Here is a 16,531-nt window from a genome sequence, read left to right as displayed (position 1 = left end):
TGGAAATTATTAAAGAACTGTAAGGAATGGCTCAAATTACGCCGTGTATGTTAAATGCTGATAGTTTTCTGTTTATTTATGATTGCAACCTTTGCCTGTCCTATAATGCCTCTGCATTTTGTTTTTAATACCCTAAAACAGAAGTATTTTAGAATATCTACCCATACTTGATGGCTAGAAAGTTTAATCTGCTGAACACGTGTTGGACACTTGTGCTATTCTTTTGCTGATAAAGTACCTTCCAATCTGTTAGGATCTGTCCCGTATTACAGCTGAGCTGATCATAGAATTGCCTAGGTTGGAAGGGACCTTTTAGATCATTGAGTCCAACCATCAATGTAACTCTGACAAAAACTATCACTAAACCATATCTCTAAGCATTATGTCTACCCGTCTTTTAAATACCTCCAGGGATGGTGACTCAACCACTTCCCAGCTGCAGCCGTATTTCAGGTGTGCCTGAGCCTGCAGTTCTGACGTGTTTGTACCCCCAATATCTGTCTTTCAAAAAAATAGATGCTGCTTGGACACTTTTGATCCACATGAAATTACTGTGTGGAACTAGCTTTTAAACGAACATCAGACAATGATGACAAAAATGTACGTATTTTCTTTCTTTTTAAGGCTGGAATATAGTTTAACCTGTATAACTTTCTGCTGAGTTCTTGTACTTGTGTTAGCTTAATCATTAGCACCTATAGGAACATGGTTATACAGAGAGTACTTCGTATTCACCTTGAACCTTATTTTGGCAATAACTTTCAATGATATACATGAAGGGTTTCAGATCTAAGATACGCAAACAGATTTCTGGCCAGCAGTTTTTTGGGGAGAAGCTGAATCTGAACTGTGTTGCGTGGTCAATGCTAGGACAGACATTGCTTATCATAAATATATTATGGTAATATTAAAAATCTTTAAATGATGGCTTAAATTCATATAGTTGGCTTGCTGAAAGTAGGGTAATAGCAGAATTTCCCAAAATGTAGAAGTACTTTGTTAGGAAAGTTTAGAACCGTTATGAAAAAAAAGGCTGATGTTTTGATCCATGCTCTCTCGAAGACTCAGTGAGTCCTTGTGCAGATTTTCTGGGCTCGCAGTGCCTTTGGACCTTTAGTGAGAGTGATCCATTTTATTGATCTGGTTTGAAGCACAGAAATAAAAATGGCTGGTGGGCTTCGCATTTCATATTGCGATTTGGTGGTCAGAATATTTTCAATAGGTTTAGAATAAATTTTGTCTTGGTATGCATTCTTTGGAGAGGATTTTTTTTCAGAGGGAGCTTCAAGCCTGCAGCCAGTTAGAACTCTATTAAACTGCTCTTGATTCTTGAACTCCTATTACCAGAAAAAATGCTTTCATCCTGTGTACTTGGAGAGGAGCTGAATGCTAAGTTTATGTGCAAGTCAGAAATGCGGGCTACCTCGCTTGAACCTCTGCCACTGTTGTTCTCTACAGATATGTGAAATGACAGGAGCAGCACCACCATAAAGTTGAAAGCAAAAAGAGCTGATGGCTTTAGTGATATTTCGTCACTGGAACGGTGACCTTTGTTAATAACACGTCTGATAGGAAAATGAAATACTTTCTGTTTCAGTAATGTCTATCTGATGCTTGGCAGCGAATGCTTTTAAGGTGGACAGTGAATAAGAAAAAAAGAGCAGCACCATTATATTCTGCAGTGTACGATGTTTAACATTTTCCCTGCTGCACAGTCAGACTAGATCTTGAGTTTGCTAACAGATGCAAAAGGAGTTGAAAACAAATTTTCGTATTACTAATAAAATACACACACAACATGCTGCCAGCATGATCAGGGATGGATTTTCATGGCACTCACATTTAATACCCTGAATGGAATGGCCCAGTTTTCAAAAGCACTCAGCATCCTGTAGCCCCTCTTGAGGACAATTTAGCTAACTTATGGATGCCGAGTAATTCAGAAGGTCTGGCCCTAAAATATTCCCTTGATACTCTTGGAAAAAGAAGGTGAACTAAGCCTTGCACTTTCAGTTTGAAGATATAAATTCAATTGACATATTTAATGGTTTTCCTATGTAAATTCTTTCAAACCTTTAAAAACAACAGCACCCGCACCTAGTATCAGAAAACAATCAACCAGATTTGGCCAATTGACTACTCTAAATGTAATTGGTATTTTAATTGTTTTTTATTAATTTGGGTTGCTGGTACCTGGGGTGGACAGGAAGTTTCTTATGGAAATTGGATGCTGTTAAGAAAACTGGTGTTTTGTCTTTGGGTTTTTTTCTTTGCTTGCTTTTAAACAGTGGCAGTCTAAAAGTATTTGTTCACATTACCAAATAGCTTTCTGAATCAGTGACTCTGTTCTTGTATTGCTGTTCTTCACTTCCTTCCTTCAAGTTCTTCCTCAAACCTCATGCTTTTCCCCCTCTTTATGACAGTGGTTTCCATCCTAATTAACTATTCTTCTAATTTAAACTTGTGTAAAGCAAGAGTAACTGCTGTAGAATTACTCAGGTATAAAATCAGATATGGATGAGAAGGGCAAGGTTATTTTAAAATACTACCCTTACATGATTCCTTTACAAGCTTTATTTGAATCAATGTCCTTTTGCTGAGTGCAGTCGACCCACACTGATGCACACTGGGAAGGAATCTTGTGCCTCACAAGTGTATTTTTCTTCAGTCTTAGCTGTTCGCTGCCTTAACTGTATCTTGTTAATCATGATTCTGAATTAGAAACATTACATATATGTTTCCATATTGCAACAGGTTTAAAAAGATAGTAAATATGAATTTGCCTATTTTTGTGTGAGCTACCAAAAGGGCATATGTTGAAATGATGACAGATACCATTTTATCATCTGTGGTTTTTTCCTGCAGCCTCCAAAGCTCTCTTCACTAGCAGCCTAATTACCTGAAGCGTACATTAAGAATGATCCATTGTCAAACTGACATTCCTTTTTCCTCTACAAGTTAAAGCCTAGAGTTAGTGGCTGTTTCTGAGCTTTTCATGTCATGTTAACAGGTTGAAAGGTTTCTTCGTATCAGGAAGGTTTGGCATAAACCTGCTGCTAACTATGAAGTCTGCAAAGGGTTATAAGTAGGAATTGAACTTTCATTCTGCTTAGAAAAATAACATATATGTGTGGATAGAATAAATTTAAATCTATGAAAAAGCTTCATTAATTCACAGCTTTCCCTGTTGTGGCGAAATTCTGGCCTTGGTGAAGTCAGTTACAAAGATGCCAAAACCATCAAGGCAATTATTTTCCCTCTATTGGAGGACTTGTCAACAGCCTTCAATCTAGAGTGAGTTCACTCAAAGGGTAGCTCCTGAATGTGTTCAAGTGTGGGAGATGGTGAGGTGTTTAAAAACAAACAACACACCTGGGAGAAGTCTCTGATTCCAGCTTTTAATCCATACAGAGGAGGAAATTTTGAGACTTTAGCATAGATTTAGGCTTCTGCATATATAATTCTTCACTTACAAAGGTGATGACAACCACTTTGATTCAAAGCCTGTGTTCAACCCAAATACTCAAGTTTTCTGCTTAGATTTCAGACTTCCAAATGGAATTCAGCTTAAAAAAAGAAAAAAAAGTAACAAAGATAAAGAACAAGGAATCTTCAGGCATCGATGTAGTACTGTCACCATGAACAAAATATAGTTATATATAAAAGACATTATAAGAAAATCTTAAAAAGAAAGGAAGGTACCGGCAATTGTACAACAGTAGTGAATCTGAATTTACATGAGGGTTTGACTCACTTTGCTACTTTGAAATAAGCAGTTTCTAGGTGGGAGGTACATTATTCTTCATTGAGAATACTGTTCTACTTCCTAATAACTGTCTTCCAGTGCAGGTAGCATAATTTGCTCATGGTTATGAGTTAAAGCCAAGTAGTTTCAAAACAGAACCGTGGTGTGTTTGTTGTGTTTGGTTTGTTGGGTTTTTTTTCTTTCTTTTTTTTTTTTCCAGAGTGGATATTACAAACACTTTTCAGAAGGATAATCAGAATATAAATCAAATCATAAATTTGGGACTGTAAGAATAAAATAATCCTTAAAATGAAAGATGCTTAAATTACTTAGAGATACTCTTTTGAACCTATAGCCTACAGGTTGACCTCAGAGCAGGAAGCATGGGTTTAGATTCCTATAAAATAAATAAATTATTAACGTTTCTCAATGATGAAGGAACTGAAAAATTTAAAATGGCCATTTCTACCAGACAGAATGCATTTTTATTTTGTATTCTCAATACAAGCCTGTAGTCATACTCACTGAAGTATTAATGCTGTGTTTATTTACTTTTATTGAACACTCAACTGTTGACTTGTTTTCCTTAGCATGGGGCTGATTTCTCTACTTGAACTGCCTCCATCTCTTAAAACGTTAGGGCGAAGGAGATGAAATCTTCCCTGGAGCTTGACTTGTTTGAAATATAGTTAGAATGGCAAGCCAAGTCAATATAAACTTAATTATTTAGTGGAATAATCCAATTCTTTTAGTTTAAAAGTGTCATATTTGAAATAAATCTTAAAAAATGGAAAACTGATGAAGTACTTCAACTACTTCTTTCTTTTTCAAAGAAACACGCTCTTGTGAGACAAACGAATCCATGTCAACCATCTCACCTGTCCTTAGGAGAAGAGTTGAAGATGTCTTTCCCCTCCCAAGTGCTGTAGAACCTTGCTTTTTAATCCTAGACAGGTAACTAGATGACTAGTTGCCTAGGGATTTCTCTGTCAGGTTTCACTCAATGTATTCTTTTTTTTGCTGAGAAAGAACTCAAGGGAAAGGAATCCCAGAAAAAAAGAATGCTCCATAAGAATAAAAAGTAGTATTGCCCTGTGTGGTTTTTTTCCTTCTCAAGAGTGCAAATGGGTAGAGATTAAAATTAGATTCCAAAAATATTGCCTTTGGTGGAGAGAGATTTTTATGAGCTTTAGTTTCTGGTGTGTAAGAATGAGCTTTATAAATCAGCAATTGATTTCCCTACTGAGAAACTCAAAGGCTAAGAGCGGAGACACAGAAAAGGTCTTGCTGTGGCACCAGCAGGAAGAAATGGTACAGATAGCCTGATAAAATGGTGGTGGCTTAATGAAGTAGCAGCTAGAAGAAAAAAAAATAGGGGCGGTGAGGGGGGGGGAAGGAGGAGGGGAAGAACTTGGAGATAAGCTCGGGATTTCCATGCACAAGTCCTGCAGTGTTTAGCATAGTACAACATACTAAGTAGTACAACTCCATGCACTTACCTTTCCAAACTTCAGATCAGTTAAGGTAGTCTTCAGTTTATCACCTAACTTTCTTAGTGCTACCTGTACATTACCTATTTAATAGTCTGTAACTTCCATATTTTGCTTTGCATACCACTGCTTGAGAAGCTATCTATACCACAGAGACTGCTCTAGGTGCCCGAACTAGTCAAATCGCATCTCTTCAGTTAAAGTAAATGCTAGGAAATGGCCTCTGACTACTTCTGTTTGTTTGGTGGTTGTTTTTTGGGTTGGGGTTCTTGGGGTTTTTTTTGGGGGGGTGGCTTCCTGTCTCACATACATGTACAAGAAGCCTGGTTTTTATCATATCTTAGTGATCAGCAAGTTGTTATGTCCCTGGGAGAGAAAATTATGTTGAGGCATATATATATTCACCTATAAACCAGCAGTGGTGATTTCAAGAGGTTGGTCTATGCAAAGACACAGGCAATAAATCTAGTGGTATTGGGCAAAAGCAATTTACCAGTCTTCCAGCTGGAAGAGTGCAGTTCAGATTACAAGACCATATAAATGGAACATATTGTAGACAGAGGATGTTTGGAGGAGGTTAGCAGGGAGTTTGTGTCCCAGCTCAACTCTCGGGAAAACTAACTTTCTAAATCACTTTCTAAATTATTTCAATACCAGCCAGTTCCAAAGCAAGGGATTATGCAGTGCCATCTGTTGTCTTTTGTGAAAAATCAAATGGAAAATGTGGTTTGCTCAGTGGTGGTCCAGCAGAAAGAGATTCAGTCACTATGACAGCTCCTGGTGGAACAGAAAGTTAACAGGAAGGCCAGCTCTAGTTGGAGACGCTCTTCAACATTTTGAGAAATGAGTCATGGTATGTGGATGGCTTGCTTTAGTGCGGTCCCAACTACAGCATAGGTAAAACTGGAGTCCAGGAGCTCTCCCCTGCATTTCAAACAGGGTACTTGAGATGTCCAGATTCTGTATGAATCTTTTCATACATGCAATGTTACTGCTTGTTGGATGTTTGCAAAACTTGTCTGACTTGTTGCATATGTGTGGAGGTGAATTTTGAAGATACAGAACAGTTTTCCTGGGTTTGCTTTGTGAGGGTGCTAATGTGTATCTTGTAATTTTGGCCCACACCTATGGGCCCATATCTATTAGGAAGAAGCGATGTAGAGAACTTTTAATGTAATTTTACATTAAATTACTTGCCCTTTTTGTTGGGAAGCTATTTTGCTTTCTTGCTTGTTATTGCACATGTGAAGAGCTTGCATGCTGGCAGTACTACTACTTTATTTGCTTTAGATTGTCTTGCATTTAACCGATTTGAAGGTTTGAGCGTGAACAATAGAAATAGTTTTGATAAATTGTCAGGCTCTTCCAAAGATTCAGAAGTTCTGGAGTTACTGCCAATGACAGATGGTTTGTCCTTGCTCATCACTTGTCTTCTTGACAGCATTTTTCTGCTCTCTGCAAAATCTCCCTTGGTGTGTAGTTGAATTCTTTAGAAAAAGAAAATTATTTTTTGCTTCATCCATGTTCTTGCTCATCGGTTCAGTAGCATCCGTGTTTGACTAAGTGGAACACCTTCCTCATGAAGCAGAAGTTTGATTTATTTTAATAGGTTGTTAGGAGAACTGCTGGAGTTTGACATGAACACATTTCTAAAGTTACAAAGATGTTAAGAATGATCTGTTATATCTATTGCTCTGGACTTCTATGACTGTATGTGAATGGCACTGCCTACTCGACAGGCTGTATCCTTTGCTGCAGGATTTGTGCAACTAATGAAACGATGTTTTCAAATACTCTGGTGTGAACTCTCAATCTGAGCAGCGGTTGAGTGGGTCGAGAGTGAATTTCTTTTTCAGTTTTTCCACAATTTCATGAAGTCTGTTTCAGAACTGGCTTCCCAACTTGCTGCTTTGATTCTTAGTACTGGAGAATTATGTGGTATGGCATTAAAAATAACTAAATACTAAGAGCCTATAGATAAAAAAAATGCTGAATTCAGAAAGACCGTTCTTTGAAGTTGTTGGCTGTATTGGCTGTCTTGTTTTCTGACACCAATTTAGTTGGGTGAGACAGGAATCTGTGAGTTTCTATGGGCATTAGACTGCAAGGATGCAGCTTCCCGGTTCATACTGGAGTTCATCTGCTAATGTAAGTTCCTGCACAGTGGAAGTACTCAATGGCACAGCAGAAATGCCATCTCAGCGTCATAAAATGCTTTTTTTTTTTAATTATTGTTTCAAGTATTTACCCTTTCAATAAATAAAAACAGTCTGAACTGCACAACAGCTGATACAGAATTAATACTGAATTAATAAGTTTCTGCTTCTTTTAGCTACTGCTAGTATGATTCATCGCAGTTAGGAAAGCAAAATACATTTGGAAGCACAAGAAGCAGCCATCTTGGATTAGAGCAAAGACCGTTTCGGTGTCTTATCTCCAAAGGTGACCACAAGCGAATGCCTGAGGGAGCAGTAAGAACCGAGTGGGCGTATGATACTGTCTCCTAATGCTCTCCCAGCTAGCAGCTGTGCTTAGCTTTAGAGAGCTTTCTGCATTGAGTATAGCTTTGTGTGTTTAGTAACCCACAGCTGAATTCCTGTAGGATTTCCCCTAGAGGAAGCGTGAAAAGAGAATTTGCCAAATATGTGCGTGGTTTTCTTTGTTTTGGAAAGGGTTAACTCTCCTCCATTTAATATCTGCGTAGGATTTTGGTGTTCAGCCCTCATTATGAATGCACACTCTAGTTTTTCTCAGTTTTAGCTTAAGAGGTGAGCTGCATAAACACTATGTTCACCTGCCTTCTGTCTTGTATGGAAATTTCCAGTCTGTCCCTTGCCTTTCAGGAATGCACAGCGCTGCTTCCTGTCACAGAGCCAGCAGAACCGGCCGCTGAATCTGAAACTTGCATTGTATTCAAATGCTTGGGGTCTTGAAGCTCCTGCCTCCCACAAGCCCCCATCAAATTGTTTTATTTCTTCTAATATTCAGGATACCAGATTTCTTTTATGTCACTGCCCTTATGCCTTTGCAAGAATTATTTTGTACATTCGTTATTCCCTGGCACAGAACACAAGTTCATGCCAGCTCACTTGATATGCATGCAGATGTGAATTTCAACCAGAAAAAGACCATTGCTCAGATAACAAACACATGTTTTAACTTTCTGAACATATTATTCATAGAAGCCTTCTACACAACTGCATTATATACTTTTATTAAAGGTGTGTTATATGTGCTTTTAGGTTATGATCAATTTTAATCAGAACCAGCCATGCTCTTGTTTTGTTTTGCTTCTTTTTTACTTTAATCTTATTTGTTATCATCTCTTCCAAGTGAAAATGCAGTGGCTTTTTTAAGTAAACAAAACAGCAAACTCAGTAAGGAGACAAGGGCATTGTGGAGCATTGTGTCATGACTGTAAAGGCTTACTGTGTCCAAGTAACGACTGTTTTACTGATGGATAATTGGATCTTGGTTGTGTTACTGCTGGCTTTTAGATACTTTTATTTATTTAATTTTTTGGACTGATTTAATATAATCTTGGACTTGTAAACTTGTGCTCAATAACTGCTGATCGAGAGAATCTTCTGACTGTGATATTACGCATATGATTGCTGTTTGTGTTTGAAGAAAACTTTAGGGTTGAACAACCTTTTTCTTCAAGCATTTAAACTGAAGTTTTACATAGTATTGTATTTATTTGTTTTCTGTAAAACAGTGGATATGCCTGTGCATTCTTCTACACTGAAAGATGCAAGAAGCACAATAATTGGAAGATATCAGAAGGTTATTAATGTTGATGATAATGGTATAGTGCCCTGCAATTCATACAGACATAGTCAGAATGTGCACTGCCCAACTTTAAAGTCAATTAAATGGACAGTATAGGCCATATTTGGAGAAGAGATGTTGAAGGTGAGGGACTGAGATACAGCATCCTGGTCCTGCTGAAATGGAACCCTCTTTTGTGAGTGATCTCAGTAGGACTAGGATTTCATCAGGTAAAACCAAATGACCCAAGGAGGAAAAGATGGCCTTGAAATCCCACTCTGATGCTGAGTCCCTGTTTTGATGTGAATCTATATTTCATCAAATAAAATAAAGTAAAAAAAATAAATATCTAGCAACTTTCTCAAGGCGTCATCAGTCATCTTTTTAAGAAACCACTGTGAATACTAGAACAAGCTTTGGGTGTATGGACTAAGGAAAATGCCAAAAAGCAGCCTCTAGGAACTATTCGTAGCTTATCTAAACTTAGAATATATTAGTTTGAGTGTCTCTGAGTATATTACAAGTTCATTTCAATTTGACATACGCTTTTTGAAAATGGCTTTAATATTAAGTAGATTCATGAATGCATAAACTTTAATGGATAAAACATGATCTTTCTGCTGAGGAATTTCAACTGTAACTAAAAATGGATGCATTTCATCTTACTATTTGCAAGTTGTGAATAAATCTGTCACAGGTAGCCTGAGCTGTTTGAAATAATAAGAATGACTTGTGAGACCAGTAAGCCTCTTCCAGAGTCTGGTTTAAGTGGTCTGTGAGCTGTAAATAATAAAAACAGTGACACTTAGAAACATACTCTGTTGAAAAGGCCTTGTCTAATTGAAATTTGAGAGCCTGGGCAAAGTAGATACACAGAACCAAGCCTTTATAAAGAAACTAAATGAACTGAAACCAAAGTTTTAATGGAAGATAAAGTGCATTAAAATCTGATCAGCTGAAGCTTCAGGTGCAAAGAAGTGATCAACCGCACTTTTACTGTGTTATTAAAAACTGAACAGAAAATGTGAATTTTCATTTTGTGGATTCCTTCATTCTGAAGTTTCAGTTGACTGCTGTTTTGAAGCACAGAAAGAGCTTAGGAGCCCTTTGTGGGACATAATTATCATTGGCATTCCCCAAACACCACTGGGAGCCTTGACTCCAAGGGCGTCCCTCTGGCAGGCTGCCTCGGAGCCACAGGAAGCTCAGGAAACCTCATCTTCAGCAGAGTAGTTAGGGCAGGGCAGACGTTCTTGGAGCCAGAAGTTAGGAGGGACAAGGTTGCCAAGAACATGACAAGAAACCAGAAAATATCAGATGTGTTGCTTTTCTTTTTTATTTTTTTTTAATTCTGCTTGCTTTCAGCAGAAATGTATGTAGATTGAGTAGCAGAATTGTTTCTGCTTCAGTGAGGTGTTGATTAGTTTTGTCTTATGGAAAATTTAAATGGCATTGCTTGTGTTGGAAATGGCATCAACTTTCTATGCTTGGGAACTTTATATAAGGAGCAAATGCTCCCTTGAGAGCTATGTTACTATTCTGTCGCCTCTTCATCTTTCTCTGTTCCTGGATGTGTTTTTCTTCCAACTGGTTTGATATGAGGGATCTGATTAGAACAGTCATGCTCCAGTTTAAGCATCCTGGCTGGGCCTGTTGCGATGCCTCCCATCACTTAGGTATTCAGTTTCTATCCTGTTCCTTTATATGTGCTGTGTGGACACCTACTGTGGAGAATACAAGAAAATGTCAAAATATACTGTTGTCACCACAGAGAAAGAGTAGTGAGTCTAAATTCCATGTTAAAGTGAGGACCTTGATTCCTACTGCTAATAATATTGACGTTTTCCAGGAACACATTCGCAGCTATGGCTTTCATTTCCCCTCGTTTCTTACTGGTGCTGTGAGAGTTTCAAATAAGGAGTCTGTTCATATACTGCTGCTCTTGCCTTTTTTTTTTAATTCTCTCCAGATCATAATTTCCAATCTTGCCTATCATTCTAATAAATAAGCAGTGACCCCAATTCTAATGGCCTTTGAATTAATAATGAAGGTTATCAGTATGGGGTCTTCTGCTGCTTTTAAGATTTGTGGCCAGTTAAATTGTTCTGCTTTGGACACAGCACAGTATAAATTGCAATCATCCTTGGCAACCACTATTTGTGTTGGTCATCATTAAAAGCCAAAGATGACTGCTGTGCAACGGTCCAAGTAATAACAGCCCAGCATTAGTCATCTACCTGAATGTTAAAACATTGTAAGTTCCAAGCTTTATTTCAATTTTAGTCCTTGCTTTTTTTTCTGGGATTCAATGCAGTTTTAAGTATCCAGTAGTTTTGAATTGTCAATCAAGATGAGTATGGTGAATTATACAAATAAAATGGCATTAATTTGGTTTTAAAATTATTTCATATTTTTTTATATCAGTTTGCTAATTCAATTTCATTCAGGAAAAAAAATGTAAAGGTGTCTGGCCTTTTCTATAGTTTGTTTCTGGCCTCCCTCCAGTTGATGATTTCTTTCCTAGCTAATGAAAGCAGACCAAATGTATTTTTTCCCCTCTTTGTTTCCAGTGCAAAGGTGAGTCAAACGTGACTCACACAAAAGTGTAGTGTATTGAAGGAGGGAAAGAATAGAGCTGTGTGAAAGATGAGTTAGGGAAGTACATTTTCAGTCCAGCACAGAGGCAGCTCCTGGAATAATTTTCAGCAAAGGAAAGGAGAAGATGCGTGGGAGGAGGATTAGAGGCCCTCTGTGTGTGGAGCCTGGGACAGGCCATCATTTATCATCCCTGTGACAGCTCTCTTTCTCAAGAGAGCCCTTTCCTCCCCACTCTTTGCATTTTTATGAACTCCAGCATTTGCGGTGTGGGATGTTTTTGGTTTGGGTTTGTTTCATTGTTTGTTTTTTTTTTTTAATTCATAGTCTTCTAGGGTATGGGTATACTGAAGAGGCCTTAGAGGAAGGAGCTATAGAAATCTGACAAGAGTTACTTGATATTCTGTCTTCCTCTCTGTTTCACCCTCTCAACACACAATATTATGGCAAAAACGATTTCATTTTCTCCTCAGTCAACTGAAACATATTCTTTCCTGTGATGCCAGTAATGAAATGTATTTTCCAAGCTTAATTAGCAAGTCAAACAATAACAGAAATGCTTCTGCAGAATTTTGCTAAAGGTTCTCTATCCTCAGTTGAATAACAAAGGTCTTGGAGAGCATGTGCTTCGGTTTTGTCATTTGCAGAGAGCATCCATTTAAAACTTGTTTCGAGCTTTCACAAGCAAGCTGACTGATAGCTGGTTTGTTCTCTATTTCAGGTCGTGGAGACTAATTTGGTTGCTTTTGACTGTCACTGGATCATTATAAATGAGGTAACTGTCAAGTGAACACTGTTGTGAACCATGAGTCCTGTTTTCAGGCTTACTGACAATATTCATGCTGATCTTGACTTTACCAACAGGAAGCAGTAGCTATGACAAAGTTCAGGCATGCTGGGGGAGTGGATGTTGCCTAGTGAAAATAGAAGGACAAGTTCTTGCACTTTGCTGTTTGTCTTGCCTATCTTAAATGAAAGTCCTTGAATGAACAAATGGAAAATAAAATGAAAAAAACCCCTGTCCTTCTGAATATCTTGAGATTTCACATTTGACTTGAGCTGACTGGTTTTAGAGGATCTTTTTAAGGTCTTTTTTCATACATAATCTTTTGTCATGGAGTGCTTGTGTTTTGTTTATATTTTAATGTTTTTTCTCAAAAATAGTAATAATAATAAAATCCCATCTTTCCCTTTCCTTTAAGAATTCCCCTAGAACTCAGTCACGGTTGATACCCAAACCTATGGATATTAGCGGGGGGCTTTTTGGTGGACTTCTGGATCAGGCCATGTACAAATGTTCATGAAGAGAAAAAAAGAAAGAAAGTTAGAGATCCTATTATATCGAGATCCTAACTGTGAAATAGGTTCTTCCATGAATGCTTGTCAGCTAAAATATGACAGGTCAATATGTGAAGTAGCTTTGCATATAAAACGTTGAACAATGCAGTTGCTCTTAGATTTGATGACATTCAGGTTTTTCTTTTGTTTTATGAGAAGCAATTTAGGTCCAAAATGACTGAATTCCCTGGGGAGATAACTCTCCCCTAACACACAGATCGTGAGACTCCCGTATGTTCTCAGGATAAAAGATTGCTTGGAGATATTGCGTGTGAATTCCAGGTCTACTCTCTGTGATTTACTGTGCACTTCTGTTTTCGTACTTAATTACTAGATTTTCATTATTATGGTGCGCTAATAATAAGGTAATTTAATCCAAAGCATTTTTTTCAAGGTTATAGTAAGGTGTAACATTGTTGCAGTGGAATTGGATTTTGGCCTACTCATTTAAACCAGTGGATTTTTAGCCAGTTTTCCCTGGAGAAAATTATGCCTCAGAAAGTGCTGTGAAGACAACCCAGGCCCAGCAGAAATTATGGGTCTCGGCCCTGTGCTGCTCCTGACCAGTAATGTGTGTGTTTTCCGGCATTGAATGGGACCTTGCTGGTTGAGAACCCAGTTTTAAGCTACAGACAGTCAGGTGAACAACATACGTGTTTTCTTTTTCCTGTCAGATTAAACAAGAATTCACTTGTAGTGAGTGGTATCTTGAAACAGAGTGCTCAATTCTACTTTTTAGAGTTAACAGTTACTATTTTGAAAAGAGCATTATCTAAATCTAAAGGACTTCACGATAAACCTCTCTATCAATAGACTAGACAACAATTTCTTAGGCGGAGTACAGATACTGGCTTGCGGTTCAAGTTAAAGGCACTGCCACTGGTTTTTCATTTTAAATGTTATTTGAATTGAAAAGTTCAAAGGAAGGTGCTTGCTTTTAGCTGTGTCAGCTCCTCCATCCTCAAAAAGCAAAATAAAACTGATGTTCCATTCCTAGTGTACATGCTTTCTCTTTGCTTTTTATTCAGAAATTGGTGTCTCTGTGGAAAAAAAAATCTGCTTTCTGAGCATTGTTATTTGCACATTGCAGCAGATTAAACGGCAGAACGATCAAAATGGTTACAACTCTAAACTGCCTTCTACACTCCAAAAGTCTTTCTCTGGGCTGCAGTCCCAATAACTGGGAGAGCTGAATGATGCAGGCAGAGAAACGTACATCATCCCTTCCAGATTTATAGTCTTGATTGTGAAATGGGTGAAAGCCACGATTATGTTCATTCTGACAAACTGTGCTGTAAACCATAGTCATTAAAAATGCCTCTCATTCAGTCATTCCTGCTGTCGGTTTTAAAGAATGTGAACACGTTTAATACCATCTCATCTTAATCTGCTTCTGGACCTAAATCCATGTTCCCACTTAGGTATCTTACTTTCAAGCTCTGTTTGTTCCAAAATGCTAATAATCTCAATATTTTGAGGACATAAAAATCAAATTAGCAATAAATAAGATTTGTAGATAATGATATGGGAAGACTCATGGTTTCCCCTATTTTTCCTTACCACTATGTTAAAATTACAACAGAAATGTAAATATTTCCTGAATGATGAATGTTGCATAACACTACTTGCTTATTGCAACATTTTACCAGTTCAGCAATAAGATCGCAATGTCTCCACTTTGGCAGTGCAAGACTTGAAAATGCAGTGATTTATGGGCCCCTCACTGTGTGGTATATAAAATAGCAATCTTCACATCTAAGTCCATTTGATATGGTTGTCCATTAGGTGTTGATGACCACAGGACTTCCATATGACTGTGAAATGACCTGAGAGCTCTGCCTGTTTTGTTGCTTACATAAATCTTTTGTGGCATCTTAGATAACGTAGACATCTGTGTTTGTGCGCCTGTATTGGCTAAATCAGACTGTCAACTAAGTAACTGTAACACTGCTGCTCTGGTCTCCTAATTTGAAATTCTAAGATCATCTATTACAGTGAAAATGCATTGTTTTGCAAAATCCACATACAGTTCAAATAATTCCTTGCATTGAGATACCAAAAGAAGCTGGAATTGTCTTTCCTTTTCCATCACTGTGCCAAGGGGATACAACACATTTACTGAGTATAGTAAATACAAAAGGAAATACCACCTTTGGTTTTGTGATCAGGAATCTGCTTAGGCTTTGTGAGGTAACATCTGTTATTTTAATTGCTTGCTTTAAATGCTATAACGCCTGGAAAGAGTTCCTTAATTTTTATTCTCCCGTTAGTTGCTATTTTATGTAATACAGCAAATTTGCTTGAAGACTGTGTATCATAATGGAAATAGAAATGTGGGAGGAGGGGTGTTGTTCCTGTAAAATGAAAGGATTCATAACTTGCTAAAGCATAATACATCGTATTAGTCCTTCGCAAATAATACAAATCTCTTCTGATCAGCGCAGTCAGCTGAGGAAACATTCTCCAAATAAATGTTCCTATTTCTTCAGGGCCTTAAAGCAGATGGTGCAATTCTTTATTTAAAATTTGCAGGAGTCATAGATTTGAATGTAGTCATGATAAAATATGCCTTAACAAAATGTGAGAATAGACTTCTCTCTCTCCTCCTCTGCCTGTCTCTGCTTGCTTCTTTTCCTCTGCACGATAGTACAGAGTACTATTCGTAATAGTAAATATAACCTCAAAAGTTATATTTCTTTTATGACTCTTAGATCACAAGTGTATAGTAAGCTTAGGTTTCATTTAGTGGAACTGAAGAAGAAGCATTTGTATGATTTTAATCACTTTTCTTTCTTTTTTCTCTTTTTAAATGAGAAAAATGTCCTTTTTTAATTTTAAATCCATGTCTTTCTCGAGCATCTTCCTTGGTTAAAACATTCAGGGTCATCTTACTATGCCCAAGGCTGCCATCAGTTCTCTATTACTACTGTTTACTCAAGGACAACCTGAATCACTTTCTACAGCCTACAGTTACCATACAGGAGGTGAAAATATTAATGCTACTGTACAAAGGATTGGTTGGATTTAATCTGCAATAATGTGCACAATTATGGCCAGCTCCGGTAAAATTAGAATGGAATGGGTGCACAGAAAAGCTGATTTGTGTGAGAAGAGACTGAAAAGGTTGGCTTGATTAGCCTATGAAAACAAAGACTGAAAGAGGATATGCTCTCTGTTTATAAACACATACAGAGTGTGAATAAATGCATCATTGTCAAGGGCTAGAGGACAAGGTTGGCACAAGAACAAATGAGTTCAAATTGCCCATGAATAAATGGAGGGCAAGAGTTAGTAGAAGGTTTCAATTACCAGAGACATCAGAGTCTGGGAAAACTCCTTCTTTGAGAAGAGAAGGTAAAAACCCCCAAACTCTTTTAAAGAACAGTTTATAGAGAAAGGTCCATCAGGTTTGCCCATCATAGCACAAGAGAGGAGAGGGGGACCCACAAGGTTTTATTCAAAGGCTACTTCCAGATGAACATATGCTTTTCCTAGGAGAGGGCTGGTCCTTCCCTGATGCATTTAGCTTGTTCCATTGTGTTTCAGCCCAACACACACCACCATGAAGAAAAGCATAGAGCATGACTGTGTT

At 37.7% G+C, this 16,531-nt stretch overlaps 1 protein-coding gene across 1 annotated transcript in view; it reads left to right on the top strand.

Moving 5' to 3' along the window:
* The window catches only part of GRID2 (glutamate ionotropic receptor delta type subunit 2), a 765,483-nt gene that overhangs the window by 509,680 nt on the left and 239,272 nt on the right, over positions 1 to 16,531 (top strand). Inside the window, exon 5 of the mRNA XM_074589573.1 lies at positions 12,323 to 12,376. Within this exon, the coding sequence (XP_074445674.1) occupies positions 12,323 to 12,376 (54 nt within the window). The remainder of the gene's footprint in view (positions 1 to 12,322; positions 12,377 to 16,531) is intronic.

The sequence above is a fragment of the Larus michahellis genome, chromosome 5 (assembly GCF_964199755.1).
Source record: "Larus michahellis chromosome 5, bLarMic1.1, whole genome shotgun sequence".
Taxonomy (NCBI): domain Eukaryota; kingdom Metazoa; phylum Chordata; class Aves; order Charadriiformes; family Laridae; genus Larus; species Larus michahellis.
Note: the sequence above shows the minus strand (reverse complement) of the source record. Positions and strands in the feature narration are given on the sequence as shown.